The sequence below is a fragment of the Pelophylax lessonae genome (assembly GCF_965119305.1).
Source record: "Pelophylax lessonae genome assembly, chromosome: 4".
NCBI classification, from domain to species: Eukaryota; Metazoa; Chordata; class Amphibia; order Anura; family Ranidae; genus Pelophylax; species Pelophylax lessonae.
In genome coordinates this window covers 83,021,862-83,038,857 of record NC_138771.1, presented here as the reverse complement: position 1 = coordinate 83,038,857, position 16,996 = coordinate 83,021,862, and the positions used below count along the sequence as shown (strand labels likewise).

General features: G+C 40.3%; 1 protein-coding gene across 2 annotated transcripts in view; it reads left to right on the top strand.

Moving 5' to 3' along the window:
* The window catches only part of SLC12A1 (solute carrier family 12 member 1), a 190,548-nt gene that overhangs the window by 22,631 nt on the left and 150,921 nt on the right, over positions 1–16,996 (top strand). For both annotated transcript variants that reach the window (XM_082254923.1, XM_082254924.1), the window contains exons 3-4: positions 13,961–14,080; positions 16,049–16,124. In XM_082254923.1, the coding sequence (XP_082111049.1) occupies positions 13,961–14,080; positions 16,049–16,124 (196 nt within the window). The remainder of the gene's footprint in view (positions 1–13,960; positions 14,081–16,048; positions 16,125–16,996) is intronic.

The window sequence follows — 16,996 nt, the reverse complement described above, 5'->3', positions numbered from 1 at the left end:
ATATGCTTGGAGAACTCTCAAACTCTAAAAACGCCTGAATATCTCTCTACTCAGGCATGAACAGGGCTTAAAGTGGAGCTCCAGCCCCCCCCCCCCCCCACCAAAAAATCTAAAGTCAGCAGCTACAAATGCTGTAGCTGCTGACTTTTAATATTAGGACACTTGCCTGTCCAGGGATCCCGTGATGTCGGCACCCCAGTCAAAACAGGTACCCGCTCCCCCTTCCCCCCCGAAAGGTGCCAAATGTGGCAGCAGAAGGGGGCTTCCCCTTTTGGATGGAGCTTTGCTTTAAAGAAGAGTTCCGGCCACAAAATCGACATAATCGATTTTGGGCCATCCGCTTGCTTTTGGTCACTTGAAAAAGAAATGGATGGTTATGATTTTTTTTTTGTTTACTTACCTTGTTTACTTACCTTGTTATTGAAGAAAAATATACTCACCTTTCTTCCACTTCCTCCCTCTGCGGCCGCGGCCCGCGCCGTCACTTCCTCTTTGCATTGATTCCAGGGAGCTGAACGTCATCGCTCCCAGGAATCAATGCGCCTGCACCAGCCCCGCTCGTCACTTCCGGTGCGGGCGCTCATTCCCTGCTAAACAACTTCTGGGCATGCCCAAAAGCTGTGGAGGGATGACGCGCCCGCGCCGGAAGTGACGAGCAGGGCCGATGCAGGCGCATTGATTCCTGGGAGAAGAGGACGCAGAAGAGGATGCGCTGGCTTCAGCTGCCCACATCCGAGATGGCAGCGCTGGAGAAGATATTTTCAAGGTAAGTATTTCTTCTAAAAAGTAAGTGCGACCCGGGACAGTACAGAGGCTATCCATTGTGGAATGTACTAGCCCTGACTGTCCCGGGGGTATTTTTATTGAAAAAACATTTTCGTGGCCGGAACTCCGCTTTAAGGTTTGTGGCCCTGGATGTTCTTACTGTATTTAAATGTCTTAGCTATGAAATTAAATAAATGTCTCTTAAAAAGCTCTGTGGCCTTAAAAAAAAAGCATTGTTACAACCGTGTACATACTGATCAGCCAAAACGAATGAATATAGCTACATTGCATATGTACACTAGATGCAGGGTCTGACTGGGGTCATTTTTTTGGGGATACAGTAGAGCACTGGGCAGGGCCACATTGTGAAAATTTCTGGAGTGAGTCTGAAGGTAATTCTTTTTAGCTCTGTAAAGTGTCACCAGTGTTGGGGGTAACTAGTTACAAAGTAACTAATTACAGTAACTACATTACTTTTTTTGGTAACTAAGTAAAGTAACTAGTTACAATACTAATATTGGTAACTACACTACTTTACTAGGCTATAGGAAGTAACTACACTACTTTACTAGGCTATAGGAACGCTCTTTCCTGCGTTACCCAAGCCATACGATACAATCGTTATTTCGAAGAATAGAGAGGGATGAAGTTTATGACTTTTTGTTGCACTTTATGTTTTATTCTGTTTTTTCAGGTTTTGTTCTCATGTTTCCCAAAGCCTGTGTTTATACAATAAACTCTATGCAGAAAGAGTGTCATGTATCTTCTTCTACACGGTCAATTAAGAAAGAGGAAAGTAAAGTAATAAGTAGTGAAGTTACTTTTCAAATGCAGTAACTAGTAAAGTAATCTCATTACAATTTACAGAAGTAACTAGTAAATAGTAACTAGTTACATTTTTTGAGTAACTACCCCAACACTGAGTGTCACATGCTTCACATGTTTTTCCATTCTCCTAGCAGACTAGCCTGTGAGATTATCATTTTTATTGACCTAAACAGTATGCTAAATAATACAAAGTTGTCCCTACCAAGTTGTGGGAAAACATGGTCTACCCTTGGGGAACAGAATTGAGCAGCACTGCTTTCATCTTAGATTTATGCAGCCACACCAATGTATATGGCAGACCTATAAGATCTAAGATAAGAGAATAAAGAACTAACTACTGCACATTTGTCTACAAGGAAATGGCACTTGGCTGCACAAAGGATCCGCAGACTGTAAAGCTAAAATAGTGAAAAATGATGAGAATTGGCTTCAGCTTGGTTCTCCACCCATAAAAGAACCCCTCCCAATGCATTTCGCTCATGTATATCCTAATTACAAAGGCCACACACATTTGTTCTGCAGATTTGCAGAATGGAGCAACCTGCTGTTGTGCTAATCACAGGGGAACAAGAGTGATTTTTGTGCCCTGCAATCAGTCTTTGTTGCAGAGCACCCATAGACATAAAAGCACTTTCTGGGTAGATCAGTATCACCTGGATTGGAGGACAATCATTTCACATCTATGAGTCGCCTATATCATTTGTGTATCCACCAACAATATTTATCGGATAAGGAGTCATAAAATGTTTCATCGCTGCATTTTAAGAAGGCCTTGTCTGCAAACCTTGACAAGGAACTTGATTAACAGTAAAGAACAAAAAAACCTGGTCTGTGTGAAGCATAGGGCATTTATTAGGGAAAAATTTTCAAGCATACATTAGGCCGAACAGTATAATTTTGCTTGCATACAGGAGAACATTGAACCCATTGCTGTATGAATTTCCATAAATAAAATCAGCTTGGCAGCCCCTGTAAATATAGAAAAGGTTCATTTGCATAATGGTACAAGCTGAAATGAACAAGCAGGCATGTCAATCCATCTTCACCAAGATGATAGGTTCTGATGAAGCCAGACTGACAACCCAAATGTTGATTAGTTTACATGAATAAATCTTTTCAAAATTGAATGTTGTCCGAGGCTTATTTTATCTACCTAGATGCTGGGACAAAGATATGTCAACTGATATCAGTGCTCTTATTTCCGCTAATAAATAATGACATCAAACAAGACAGACCCCTTCTCAAAAGAAAAATGCATTTTCAACTTTTCCTTGCCACGTGCTTCAGGCCGTTTCTTAAGTTAGGAGAATCCGCCCTCAAGGATAAAAGGTTAAGTTCTTTTCTGAGTTCTATGAACAATGCTGCATTATTCACAAAAAAAAGTCACATTTTGAATGTTCTGATATATAGTTATATTTTTACTTCAAGTAGCTTTTGCAGCAAGGCCAAGCAAATAATACTCTAACTGTGCCAAATGACCCCATAAATTTGACACTTTTTGTGAACTAAATTCTAAAGGAACATTTTTAGTGGAAAATTAATCCTACCTACTCCTTTGTATAAGGAATGATCACGCCATGAGTTATTTCCTAAGAACCTGAACTGACCCTATTTCTGATAGGTCTGAGTGTATCACAAAAAGACCTGAAAATCGATGCGTTTTATTTTATCTGTGAATTTTAGAGATAATGTAATTGAAACACACAGTTTAAAACTTAGGGTGAAATCATCAAGAACATCAAGACATTACATTTACAGCAGATTTGCTGAACAAAGTGGTGACAATGAGTTCAGCTCTTTTGTTTGTCTAGTTTCTGCCGGAAACGCCTTAAATTGAAAGTTCATTGGAGTGAATACTTTCACAACATTTTTTTTTATTTCTTTTATTTTTGTCTGCTGACATGCACTTTTCAAGTATTTTAAAGAAATTAAGATTGAAAGGACTTTGCAAAGGCCTTTGACACCGTTCCCCACAAACGCTTACTGTACAAACTAAGGAAGGTAGGTATGGACCATAAGGTGAGTACCTGGATAGAGAACTGGCTCCAGGGGAGAGTACAGAGGGTGGTGATTAATGGGGAGTACTCGGATTGGGCGGGTGTGGAAAGTGGGGTCCCCCAGGGTTCTGTCCTGGGACCAATCCTGTTTAATTTATTCATAAATGATCTAGAGGAGGGGATATCTAGTACAATCTCAGTATTTGCAGATGATACTAAACTAGGCTTGCCAATATCTTCTATACAGGATGTGGAAACCTTACAAGCAGACCTGAACAAAATAATGGGGTGGGCAACTACATGGCAGATGAGGTTTTATGTTGAAAAATGTAAAGTAATGCACTTGGGTGCCAGAAACCAGAAAGCAAGCTACTCACTAGGGGGGGAACCTTTGGGTGAGTCTAGGATGGAAACGGACCTGGGGGTACTGGTAGACAACAGGCTTGGCAGTGGCATGCAATGCCAAGCCGCTGCAAGCAAAGCCAACAGAATACTGGGATGCATAAAAAAGGGGATTCACTCCAGAAATAAAGAGATTATTTTACCACTCTACAAGACTCTGGTCCGGCCACATCTGGAGAATGCTGTCCAGTTCTGGGCACCGGTCCTCAGGAAGGATGTCCTGGAACTGAAAAGAGTCCAGGGAAGGACAACAAAAATAATTAGGGGAATGGAGGACATCAGCTATGAGGAAAGACTACAAGCACTAAACTTATTCTCTCTGGAGAAGAGACGATTGAGGGGGGATATGATATCAATGTACAAATACTATACTGGCGACCCTAGCATAAGGAACAAACTATTCAGAGAAAGGGAATACAATAAGACACGTGACCACTCACTAAAACTAGAGGAAAAGCGGTTTAACCTTAAAGTACGTAAGGGGTTCTTCACTGTAAGAGCAGTAAGGATGTGGAATTCTCTTCCACAAGCAGTCGTATCAGCAGGGAGCATCGATAGTTTCAAAAAACGATTAGATGGGCACCTTAAAGACCACAACATACAGGGTTATACAATGTACGGTTAACAGCAAACACACACACACACATCATAGGTTGAACTGGATGGACGGTTTTTGGATGCATGTCTTTTTTCAACCTCACTAACTATGTAACTATCCCGTAACTGTAATTGAATGTATAGATTTTAAAACTGATCATTTGAATCAGCATTAGTTGCCTATATAACTGCAGTGCATGACGATTGAAATCACATACATCTTTATGGTACCTGTTCACATCAGTGCAATATGGAGCAGTGCGAAGGTGCATGTGCTTCTTTTTTTTTTTGGGAGATTTTCAAAACATACAAAGGAGTGGAACCATTAACACAATATTAACAATATATTAGTAATATATATAATTAGGTCCCCAGGTACATCAAAAATAGAAATATGAACAATCTAGATAACTTCAACATAAGTACCCAAAAAGGGGGGTGAAAGGAAGAAGGAAGAACGAGAAAGAAGAAAGAAAAAAAAAAGGGGGGTAGGGGGAAGGGAGAAGAAGTAGGGGTTGGAGTGGAGTAAAAGAGTGAGAGAATTGCTGAGGATAAGATAGAAAGGGGGAAACAGAGTGTGGGAAGGGGGAGGAGTGGAGGGATGAATGGAGAACCAAAGAAACATAAAACAAGTAAGAGAGACAATCACAGATAGGTGGACCGTACCATCCACCGGTGTAACGGTAATGAACAGAGGCAAAAATAATAGACATTTCATCAGGTTTGGGTGATAGGGAGAAGGCACTTGAAAGGTAGAATGACAAGAAAAGGGAGAAAAACAAAAATAAGTCCCTCCCCAGCAAAGGAAAACATCAAGTTTGGGATGTGCTTCTTTTTGAGCTGCACATTGGGGTTGATTTACTAAAGGCAACTGTAGACTGTTCACTTTGCAAGGAAAGTTGCACAAAGCAAGGGAATTTTCCCCACGGCTTGGTAAATGAGGCGAAGCCCTTCTGACTTCCATAATCCAATCATGTGCAAGCAAAAATGTTTTTATGTCTTGCATGTGATTAGGTATGAAGATTATTTCTTTTTTTATTATACAGGATTTATATAGTGCCCACAGTTTGCACAGCACTTTATTTATTTCAGGTACTTATATAGCACTGTCAATTTACACAGTGCTCTATGTGTATATTGTACATTTACATCAGTCCCTACCCTCAAGGAGCTTACAATCTAAGGTCCTTAACTCACATTCATACATACACATACTAGGGCCAATTTACCTACCTACATGTCTTTGGAGTGTGGGAGGAAACCCATGCAGGCATGGGGAGAACATGCAAACTCCAGGCAAGTAGCATCATGGTTGGGATTTGAACCAGTGACCCTTTTTGCTGCTAGGCGAAAGCACTAACCACTACACCACTGTGCCGCCAAGGTGCTGCTTTACATTATAAAAGGAGACAGTACAGTTACAACACAATTTAATACTAGATGGTTAGGAGGGCCCTGCTCCTCAGAGCTTACAATCAAATAGGGAGAGGAAAGTGGAGTGAAAGGCAATAACTGTGAGGGATGAGCTGATGGGGGAAGTAAAAGATTCAGTTGTTAGTTAAAGGACAGAGTAGGAGATAGCCACACACAGTTTTCCAGAGGATGGTAGAGGCTCTGGACAAGCATGGGAGGAGGAGACAAGGGAGCCAGAGAGCAGGATATTTTGGAAGGGGAAGAGAAGATGGTTTGAGTGATATTGTGAAACAAGATTAGTGATGTAGCTGGGGACAGAGTTGTGGATGGCTTTGTATGTTGTTGTTAGCATTTTTGATTGTATTCGCTTGGCAATCAGAAGGCAGTAGAGGGATTGGCAGAGGGGGGTAGCAGACACTGATCGGTTGGTAAGGTGGATGAGTCTAGCAACAACATTTATAATAGACTGAAGGAGAAATAGCCTGTGTAGAGGTAGGCCTATAAGAAGGAAGTTGCAATAGTCAAGGTAAGAGACAAGAGAGTGAATGAGTTGGTTTGTGCTTTCATTGGTTTAAAAGGGGCATATTTTGGATATGTTACAGAGGTGACATCTACAAGAGTCCAGGATTACACCTAGCATCCTGGGGTGAGGGGGGGGTATCCTTTGCAAGGTGCAATTTCACTGCATTCACTAAACTCTGGGGAAAATTTCCCCAAGGGAACAACTTCTCTTGTAAAGTGAACAGCCTGTTTGCCATTAATCAACCCCATTGTGTTTTGGACCTTAAAGACTTCAATGGGAGGGCATGAAGAACACACATATGTGCGTGATTGTGCTATTACTTTGCTATTGGGGGTCTATTTATACAGCCAAGAAAATTATTTTCACTAAACATTCTCTAGTGGAGAATCATTGACTGTCCTTTAAAACCCTTAGACTTGGAAGATTCTCCACCAGAGAACACTTTGGGAAAGTCAAATACACTGCTTTATAAACAGATCCCTGACTATACAAGGCACGAACTTCAACCTATTTCTGCGTACTGGTCTGAATTCAACCTAGTCCTGTTGGCACCATCCAACTCAAAAAACTATGATTGGAAAATCAAAGGGTCCAGGCGGAAAAGTGTTGACCCAACAGTGAATCCAATCAGATGAAGTCACTGTTTGTCTGTTCAAACAGCCATTGGTGCTGTGTGGCTGCCTAAATACAATAGTTGGGAGTGCAAAATCCCTAATCCACACTGTCAACCTGGATTGGAAAATCTACTGATTCAGCTATGGGCTGAACAAGGGAAATCTAGCTGTAAATGGCTAGCTTTAGAGTCAGAATGGTATCTTTCATCCTTGGCCTGGCAAGGCATTACATGATCCATTTTTTTTTCTTCTTTATTTACCCAACAACAGAATGTAAATTTATGGGTATATTAACCCAAAGCTACCAATCTTTTTAATGTGTATCTCTAAGCAAAACATTTTTTTTAGTTTTGGATGGAGTGGAGAAGGGTTAGACTCTCTGTCAAATTTTATTTCTTTCTGTGTCCCAATTGGGGAAATTCACTCTCTATTTATAATGGTAGACCAAATTCACCAAGAAAGAAAATGAGGGGAAATCAAAAATGTTCCCCAAAACAAGCGGTAAGGGTAAATCTTCCATGACGAACACCTGTTCCAGGGACAGCTGTCTATAGGAGAAATTTCCCTCACTTTGGGAGACTTCATCTAACTTCCTGTTAAATCTATGGGACATGAACTTGAGGGAACTTTACCTAATGGTGCAGGGACAGCAAAAAAAAAAAAAAAACTGGCGGGGGTTTTAAACCTTCACTACTCTAAGTTTTCACTCTAGATATAATGTTGTAATATTATAGAGAAATATTTATCTGATTGATTGATAGTTCTCTGCTCCTCATCCCCATTGCTCTTTCTACTGTCCTTCCGAATTAGCTCTTAAAGTTTTACCCCATAACCCTTTTTGTATAGGTACTTAAGGGGGTCTGTGACCATTTGCTTTATATGTGGTTGAGTTGCATAGACTTCCAGATGCCAATGTGTCAAAGGGGTGAGTCCCCATTTTTTAAATAAATGTTTTATATCCATGGAATATTTTACTATCTGCTTGTATATTCCTAGGTGATTTTTTTTTTTTTGGCTTCAACAGTTTCCTTTATAATAGCGATCTGTCCGTAGGGTTATTCGTTGCATGACTTATAGTTTTCTTAGGAAAAATCTGTTAGTAAATGAGTAATTGTTACTGCAAACAGAGGAATTCAGAGCACATTAATAGAACATTAGGAAGCATTATTTATGGTAATGGAGTGTGAAAGCATGCATTAATTCTGAATATTCGAGAATCAACCGGTTTCAGGTGGCAATAACTTTTGTTTTTGTTTTTCTTTGTCAGTTAAATGTGGCTGTATGCGTTCTACAAATAGAAATATGCATATTCATCAGTGGCATGCATTCGGCACATTGGTATTTAAAGCTGCTTGCAAACTTTCCCTGTTAACCAATTCCCAGTTAGAAGAGCCACCATGCATTGTACAACATTGCACCAGAGCATCTAGTTACAGGCATATGGGGGGTTAACCAAATTAGTGGTAAATTTGCAGGAGATCATTTGCTTATGCATTAGGTTTTCTCTATATTGTAAATGGGAATAGAAAAGAATTTCACGTTGATACTATATAAATACTACGGTACTTGGAAACTCAGGAAATGCATTTAGTAAAATAACAGAAAAATACTCATTTCAGGCTCTGCAGAATTGCTTCTGGCTTGTATTTAAAGCCGTGTGTGTGTTTTTATGCTTTTTTTTTTTTTTTCATATTTACACCAGGACGTTTTATATCCTGTAGCGAAAAGATTTTTGTCAGTTATGTTTTTATATTCTCTGTGAAATGAAGCATACAGCTGTCAAAATGTTATGCACTCTACCCACTATTTCATAGATTGGCGCGGTCATAATTCAGCTGAATTCAACCTCAGAACTCCGATTTTAATAAAGCTACCTGATTGCTTATTCTGTTCATTTTTTAGGAAGTTTTCCATGACACAGCTGCGGCCAACATTTGAAAAAAAAAAAAAGGCATAAAAATCCAGATAATATTCAAGTGACTTAAAACGGTATTAAACCAGATGTTTTCTTGTAATTACAAAGGCCCCCCGGGTGGTTTGTGCAATAATGTGCTAGCATGCACTGCATAATAGCACATTATGGCAGATTTACCTGTCAACTACTCTGTGACCAAATCCTGCTGGTCCCGGGTGCTTCCATCTTCTCATGGTCTACCTTCCAGGTTCTGTCTCTTTGGCTGCTGGAATGGCTGGGCTGTGGTGACATTACTCCAGCACGTGCACACGGGAGACACATCACCATGGCACAGATTGGATAATGCAAATGTTTGTAGGCTGTGCATATGACAGAAGAGATCCACATGGTCTCTTCTTTACTAAAAACTCTATGTGTCAGGCAACTTTTAAAATGTAGAGTTTAATATCACTTTAAGTATTTGCAACATAGTGGGGCTGATTTTCTTTATCTGGCCATACTTTAGAAGATTTTCAAACAAACATTGGTATGGACATTTGTGAGAAAATCCATGCAGATGCCGTTAAAAGTAATTAAAGCAGAATTCCACCCAAAAGCAGTAGCTCCACTTGTTCTAACCCTCCTCCCCCCCCCTCCACTGCCACATTTGGCACTTTTTGGGGGTAGGGGGGAGCGGGTACCTGGTTTTAACAGGTACTTGCTTCTACTTCTTGGTAAGATCGCCATGCGGTAAACTACATCATGTCCGGCCCCTCCTTCTTCCCCCCCCCCCCCCCACTGCCCTCTGGAACATGTGTGTGTCCCAGAAGACGGAAGGACCATTCAGAAACTGTAGCCCAACTTGTGCATGCGCAGTAAGAAACCTGCTGTGAAGTCTGAAGGCTTCACTGCCGGTTTCCCTTACTTGCAATGCCGGTGCCTGCACCCGAAGCTGATGGGAAAACTGGCTTGGGGTGCAGACATGGTGGGATCCCTGGACAGGTAGGTGTACAATATTTGTAGCTGCTGACTTCTATTTTATTTTCCCCCCAGACTGAAGCTCCACTTTAAAAAAACATTTGCTTTTAACACTGGATTTTGGAGTGTATGGACTTCCCTAAACAGAAATGACATTCACTGTTAAACATTTGTTCAAGGAAAAATTTTCATCCTGTTCCGTCAAATTGTCTCATAACTGCGGTCGAAAATGACCATTGACTTAAACTTCTAACAATTGTAAAATTGATTAAATGATCTTAAAAAGAAAACTCTCTAATAAAAGTCTTATAATGTATGGAAAGCTTTAGTGAAGTGAATGTTCATTTTGAAAAGTGAATGTTAGTAATAAGATTAACATATTTTATCTTTGAATACCCAAATGTGCTGGTAAAAATGTCATTTCCTTTGCATGTGGTTGGGTGTTTAAAATGAACACAAGTTCACGTTATTTACTAACAATCAAGTGTTTGTTACCCCAACATTTCATATTCCTGATATGTGCCTGCTGTACCATGTACTTGTATGAGAAAGTATCCTGTTCTCTTTGTATCGCTTCCTTTAATCCCTGGTGTTCCTGCCAGTCCCTCTGCTTTCCTATTAAAAACTGATCACGCTAAGTTGGAGTGCACAGCATGGTTAGTTCTCTAGCTGTGCTGGGAACTCAGCCTGCTCTCCTCCAATCAGGGCTGCTGTTAGAAATCGCGGGGCCCCGAACAGACTACCTGGCAGGGCCCCCCCAAGAAAATATTAAAGATATATTCAGCTAAAATTACAACAAAATCACTATTATCAGACACAAATATAACATAACTCACAAAATTCCTGCTAAATCTAAAAAAAAACTATGTTAAATAAAAAAGAAGATGAGATGAGAAAAATATACAGGCTGAGCAGTTTGAGCTCAGTGATCAGAGAGACAGAGAGAGAGAAACAAAGTTACAATTTACAAATAAACTCCTGAGCAGAGATAACATTAGAGCCAGTGCTGGGAGGGGGGCCCACACATGGAGGGGGATTAGTGAGGGACAACTGTCTCTTTCTCAACAGATAAAAGCTGATAGCAGGGAGAGGGACAGATCAGATTCAGGTGCTGGAGGAAGATTTTTTGTATTTGTTGTCCATCTAATCCCCCTCTCTGTGTGGGCCCCCCTGTGTGCTTGGGCCCCCTACAAAAGGGCTGGTGGTCCCCCCCTATCAGCGGCCCTGCCTCCTATGATCAGACTTGTCCTGACACACCTCCTCTGCACAGCTGGGAAGATCAGTGTGCTGTTGCTGCTCCTCCCCAGCTCTTATGCAGCTGAGAACAGAGGAAACTGATGGTATAAGATTACTTTTAAAAAAAGAGAAAAAAGGTATTGATAATGTTTTTTAATATCTATAAACAAATTGTTTGCCTTTCATTTCTATTTTAAAATGAATGGATTGTTTTACAAGGCGATCATTCACAATAATTTTAACTCTGTGAAGTGAAAATTGTTTTTGCAAAGTGAACATTTCCTAAGTCGGGCTTGTCCAAAGACCTGCCCGCGGGCCGCTTTAATACGGCCCCACAGGTAATTTGGAAGAATACATTGGCATCATTCATGACTATTATTGCTGCCATCATTGGTGGGTTCATATAGCGCCTTTATGTGGTTAACCCTTGTGTGACTGATTAGGGAGCATGCATGGTTCGAATTGAGATGAATAGATTGTAAAATCTCAGTTAATGTCAGTTGTTCCAAATCAGTTATAAATATATTTGGACACAACATGTACACTTGGTGTTTTGTTCCTGTTCATATTTTTTGAACATGAAAATTGACAGACAACCTTTATTACCAATAATATGTAATGTACTTTACAATGTTCCTGACATATATTTCAGCTTCCTGGATTTTCTTTTCATCTGGCCTTCAGATATGAAAGGCAGATTGATTTAACACCTGTTTAGATTTGTCATCCATGTGAGGAAATGAAAAGTATGCCGTTTGCAATAAACTTTGCATAAAATAGTTAATTTGCATTTCATTTTAATAGTTCAAAGAATGTCAGGCAAAATGGTCGGCCCTCAGGCATGTTCACTTCATCAAATCTGGTCCTCTTTGAAAAAAGTTTGGACACCCCTGTACTAAGTGAACTACTCCTGTAAATCAATACACTGTTTGCAAGATATTTATATTTAGAGAATAAAACCTTCCAACTTTCAGAGTTGAGAAAGAGGGACACCTTTCAGCCCAACATTTGCAGGAAATTGAAATGACTGGTTAAGGCTGAACCCCAGGAAATACTTGTATTCCATACCAGCTTGACATAATGTAATACAAAGCATGTATTATTTATGCATGATGGACTGCTGGGGAAGCTGGAAATCACTGGAGCAGTTAGCCCTACTACAATGATAGCCGCCATCTTCTGCCTCTTGCTCATGGCATTCTCTGAGAGATGGAGAGGTTGGTCAACCACATTGTTCAACCAGAGAATGCCTTGTACTCATTAAAAACGTACAAGCTGTTCTATGGGTAGCGGCTGTGCCAAGTTACCGAACCCCTGTGGTCTGTGTGCAATCAGGCAGCCATTCACATAAAACCTAAGCAGGACCCGGAAAATTGCGGCTATCACTGTAGCAGTGCCAACCACTACAGTGATTTCCAGCTTCCCCAGTGACCCCTCAGGTATAACTAATACATACTTACAATTTGTGAAGCTAGTATGCAATACAAATATTTGCTGGGGTTCAGCTTTAGTCAGTCATTAGTATTTCCAGAAACTTTGGGCTAAAAGGTGTCCCTCTTTTTCTACTCAGGAAGTTGAAAGGTCCATCAAGTATGAGATATGTATACTTACATTCTGCCATGCTGAACCAATGTAAGCATGCAATACCAGGGCTTTCTTTTAGCGGGAACTTGGGGGAACACAATTCTGGCACCTTCAGCACTAAATGTATGTAATGGCAAGGGGTACCGGGGTATGCTGGAGGGTCTATTGATGCTGGCAGGAATCTATTGTGGCTGGGGGGGTGACTTGTTGAAGGAGAGATCTATTGTTGATGGCTGCTGGAGGGTCTATTGTTGCTGGCTGCTGGGTGGATCTATTGTTGCTGGGGTGTTGATGTTGCTGAATGTCTATTGTTGCATGGGTGGATCTATTGTTGCTGGGGTGGTATTTTGTTACAGGTGGTACATTGTTGATGGGGGGAGGTATCTATTACTGCTGGGGGGTCTATTGTTGCTGGGGGGGGGGTATATTGTTACTAGCTATAGAGGATCTATTTGACTGCTTTTCTTGTTAATATTAACACATCCCATCAAAATTATTTAGCACCTCAAAATGATGCTTGATTCTATACTCTCTACAAGGGCCAGTACTGGGAGGTGTGTAGGGGGTGGAACCAAGGGACGGTGCTCAGAGGTAGGTAGGGGGCGGAGACAAAGAGGGGGAGTTCCTGCATCTATTCTTTGAGAAAAAAAGCCATGTGGAATACAAATAATTTCTGGAGTTCACCACTAGTTTTACTGTCTTTGCAAACATTAAGCGGTTAGATAAAAGGTTTAGTGTGGTATAAACATTTAAGCAATAAGTCTATACGTCACTAACGTCAGGCCAAAAAACATGGACAATTGAGAAGAGCAGAAGCAGAAAGGTATTTGGTTCCAAAAGAGGAACTGTCCTTCCAAGTAAGTTATAGTTGGAAATATGGAATAATTATGTCATCACTTACTGTATATGGCACTTATGTAAAAGATAACATACGTGTAGAGAACATCAATATTGTTTGTGTTATTAGAGAGTAGTGGTATCACTTATGATTCGCCTTATTTAAAAATATTTCTTGAAAGAATTTATAGCAATTTTGGAAACCTATAGGATCAGCAAGCCGTTAGTTACTGATTGCTGTTTGTTCTTTGTCAAAAGACAAAGCAGTAATTTTCATTTTCCTGATATATAGGATGTTGCAGTCACACCTGGATCATTTTCCAATGGAGAAGGTGTCCTGAATGAGGAAGAGCAAAATGCCGAAGAACAAAAGGGTGGATTTGTAAAGTTTGGATGGATAAAAGGTGTTCTGGTAAGTCTGTCTATTGAAAAAATATGTTACCTAGCAACATGAAAGATCCAATCAAATGCAAAAATTACCCAATAAACCAGAATTATTGAATTTTAAGCTCCAAAAAGTCCTATAAACAGACCATACCTTTACTTAGTCTATAAAACTTACTAATAAAAAAACAAAGTGGAGTTGACTTACTAAAACCAGAGAGTGCAATTTCTGGTGATGCTTTGTATGGTAGCCAATCAGCTTATAACTTCAGCTAGTTCCATTAAGATTTAACAAAAAACCTGGAAGCTGATTGGTCTCTATGCCGAGCTGCACCAGATTCAGATTCAGAACAACAAGAAAATAACTTTAGTAAAACAAAGAAAATACATTTTAAACAAACTTAAACCAATAACCACTTCTGGACCGGAAGGTTTTCCCTCTTAATGACCAGGCAACTTTTTTTGTGATACGGCACTGCGTTATTTTAACTGACAATTGCGCGGTCATGCAACACTGTACCCAAAAGAAATTGATGGTATTTAATTACCTCTGTGATTTTTATTTTTTGCGCTATAAACAAAAAAATAGCGACAATTCTGGAAAAAAAAAAACAATATTTTTTACTTTCTTCTTTATAACGTTCCCAATAAAAACATTTTTAAAAATCAAATTTTTTCATAATTTTAGGCCACTTTGTATTCTGCTACATATTTTTGGTAAAAAAAAAATCCCAATAAGCGCATATTGATTGGTTTGCACAAAAGTTATCGCGTCTACAGACTAGAGGAAAGATTTTTGGATACCTTACTGACATTTTTGACACTTTTGGGGGGACTCGTGACATTACTACAGTAATCAGTGCTAAAAATATGCACCGTTACTGTACTAATGACACTGACACGGAAGGGGTTAACACCAAGGATGATCAAAGGAGGGGTGGACTTGCTGCATGAACACAGAGACCAGTGTTCCTAAATAAGAGGAACATAGGATCCCTGTGTTCATCACTGACAGTCAGAACAGTGGTCTGCTGTGTTTACAATGGCAGACTGCCATTCTGTCTCCACGGGGAGTGATCGCGGGTGCCCAGCGGCAATCACAGCCACCATACCTGCTGATTGGCTCCCCTTGTAGCCAATCGGCGCTTGTGCGCCCCCACTAGCGGGCACGCGAAACGACGTACAGTTACATAGTTTCGCGGGACAGAGCCGACTTGCCCCAGTATATGTACTGCTGGCGGTGGGCAAGTGGTTAATAAAAGTTAATTGAAAATGCAATCTTCACCTTTGTCATCAAAGTCAGGGTCCCCATCAGCGTCCCCTTACAGTAGACCCTTACAGTAGGGTCCTCACCAAAGTCCCTCCTTACATCAGGGTTGCAATCAGAATGGAGACTGTGCTCATCTGCAGGACGGATAAAATATTGTAGCAGTCCGTAGTTTGGAGACCCCTAACAGAAAACAGCCAGACATGGTTGAGAGGTTTGTTTGTGTGAGGAGGAGGATTTGTGATCTTAGCAATTTTGACATATTGTTTGTAAACTTTGAAGAGTATAGACTACTCCAGTAACAAACCATGCCAGGTCACAATTTTGTCAACTAAGAACAAAAAAAATGAGTTTACAGTAGGAATTACATCACCAAAATTGGACGAATATGGATTGGAAAAAAATTCTGGTCTGTTAAACTTCAATATCTACTGCAATACGCAGGTGGTAAGGCCAAAACGCACAGCATTAATAAACAGAAGTATCCTATATTGTGTAAATAGTTCAGTCTGAACATGCAAGAATTACATGATGGTATTACGTCATCATTGACCAAAGAATGTACTTTGTGTGCAAAATCATACCCAGAGCAAGAGAGGTGGACTTAAAAAGTGGCCACTGCATATGGTTTGCAGAACTCTATAGTGTCTAAAGTAAATTGCTTCTCAGTGGAAAAAAAATGTTTTGATTTTCTACACCAAAATCTATCCCTATGCACTTTTTTCACAGGTCAGATGTATGTTAAACATATGGGGTGTGATGCTTTTCATTCGACTCTCATGGATTGTAGGTCAAGCTGGAATTGGTAAGTATTATTATTTGCCATATTTATATAGAGCTGACACATGTTATTCAGCTATTTACAGAGTATTAAACCTTTTCACAAAGGTCGCTGCTTCCCAAAAAGAGCTTAGAATATAATTATAGGAATCTATACAATATCCATGAGTTCTACTAATAGTATAGGCCTGAGCAGGAGTTATGCCGGGTGCACCTGGGCACACCCCAATCACCACGTGCGGTGCAGATTCCCCCTGCTGCCTGAGCCCCCCTGTGTTCCCAGCTTCTGAAGGGGGTGTTTCAGGATGGAGAGTGGGGGAAGGGGTCAGTAAATATGGCAGCTGCCCAGGCCCACTGTATGATTCCCTCACCCCCCGATATCTCACCAAAGCTCCCCAATGAGGCTCCTAAACAAATAAAATTGTAAAAAATAAAATACTAAAATAAAAAACTACTGACACTGTACACTGCCCTACTGACCTGCTGACACCAGTCTCTGCCCTTACTGAAATCATCCATTGCTCTACTGACACCAATCTTTGCCCTACTGAAATCATCCATTGCTCTACTGACACCAATCTTTGCCCTACTGAAATCATCCATTGCTCTACTGACACCATCCTCTGCCCTACTGACAAAGTCTACTGCCCTACTGACACCATCCACTGCTCTACTGACTGACACCATCTACTGTCCTACTGACACCAACCCCTCAGCCCTACTTACACCTCCACTGTTCTACTAACACCATCTACTGACATGTCCATTAACATATATATATATATATATATATATATATATATATATATATATATATATATATATATATATATATATATATAAATATATATATATATATATATATACATATGCACATGTGTGTTTGAGCTTTGGGGT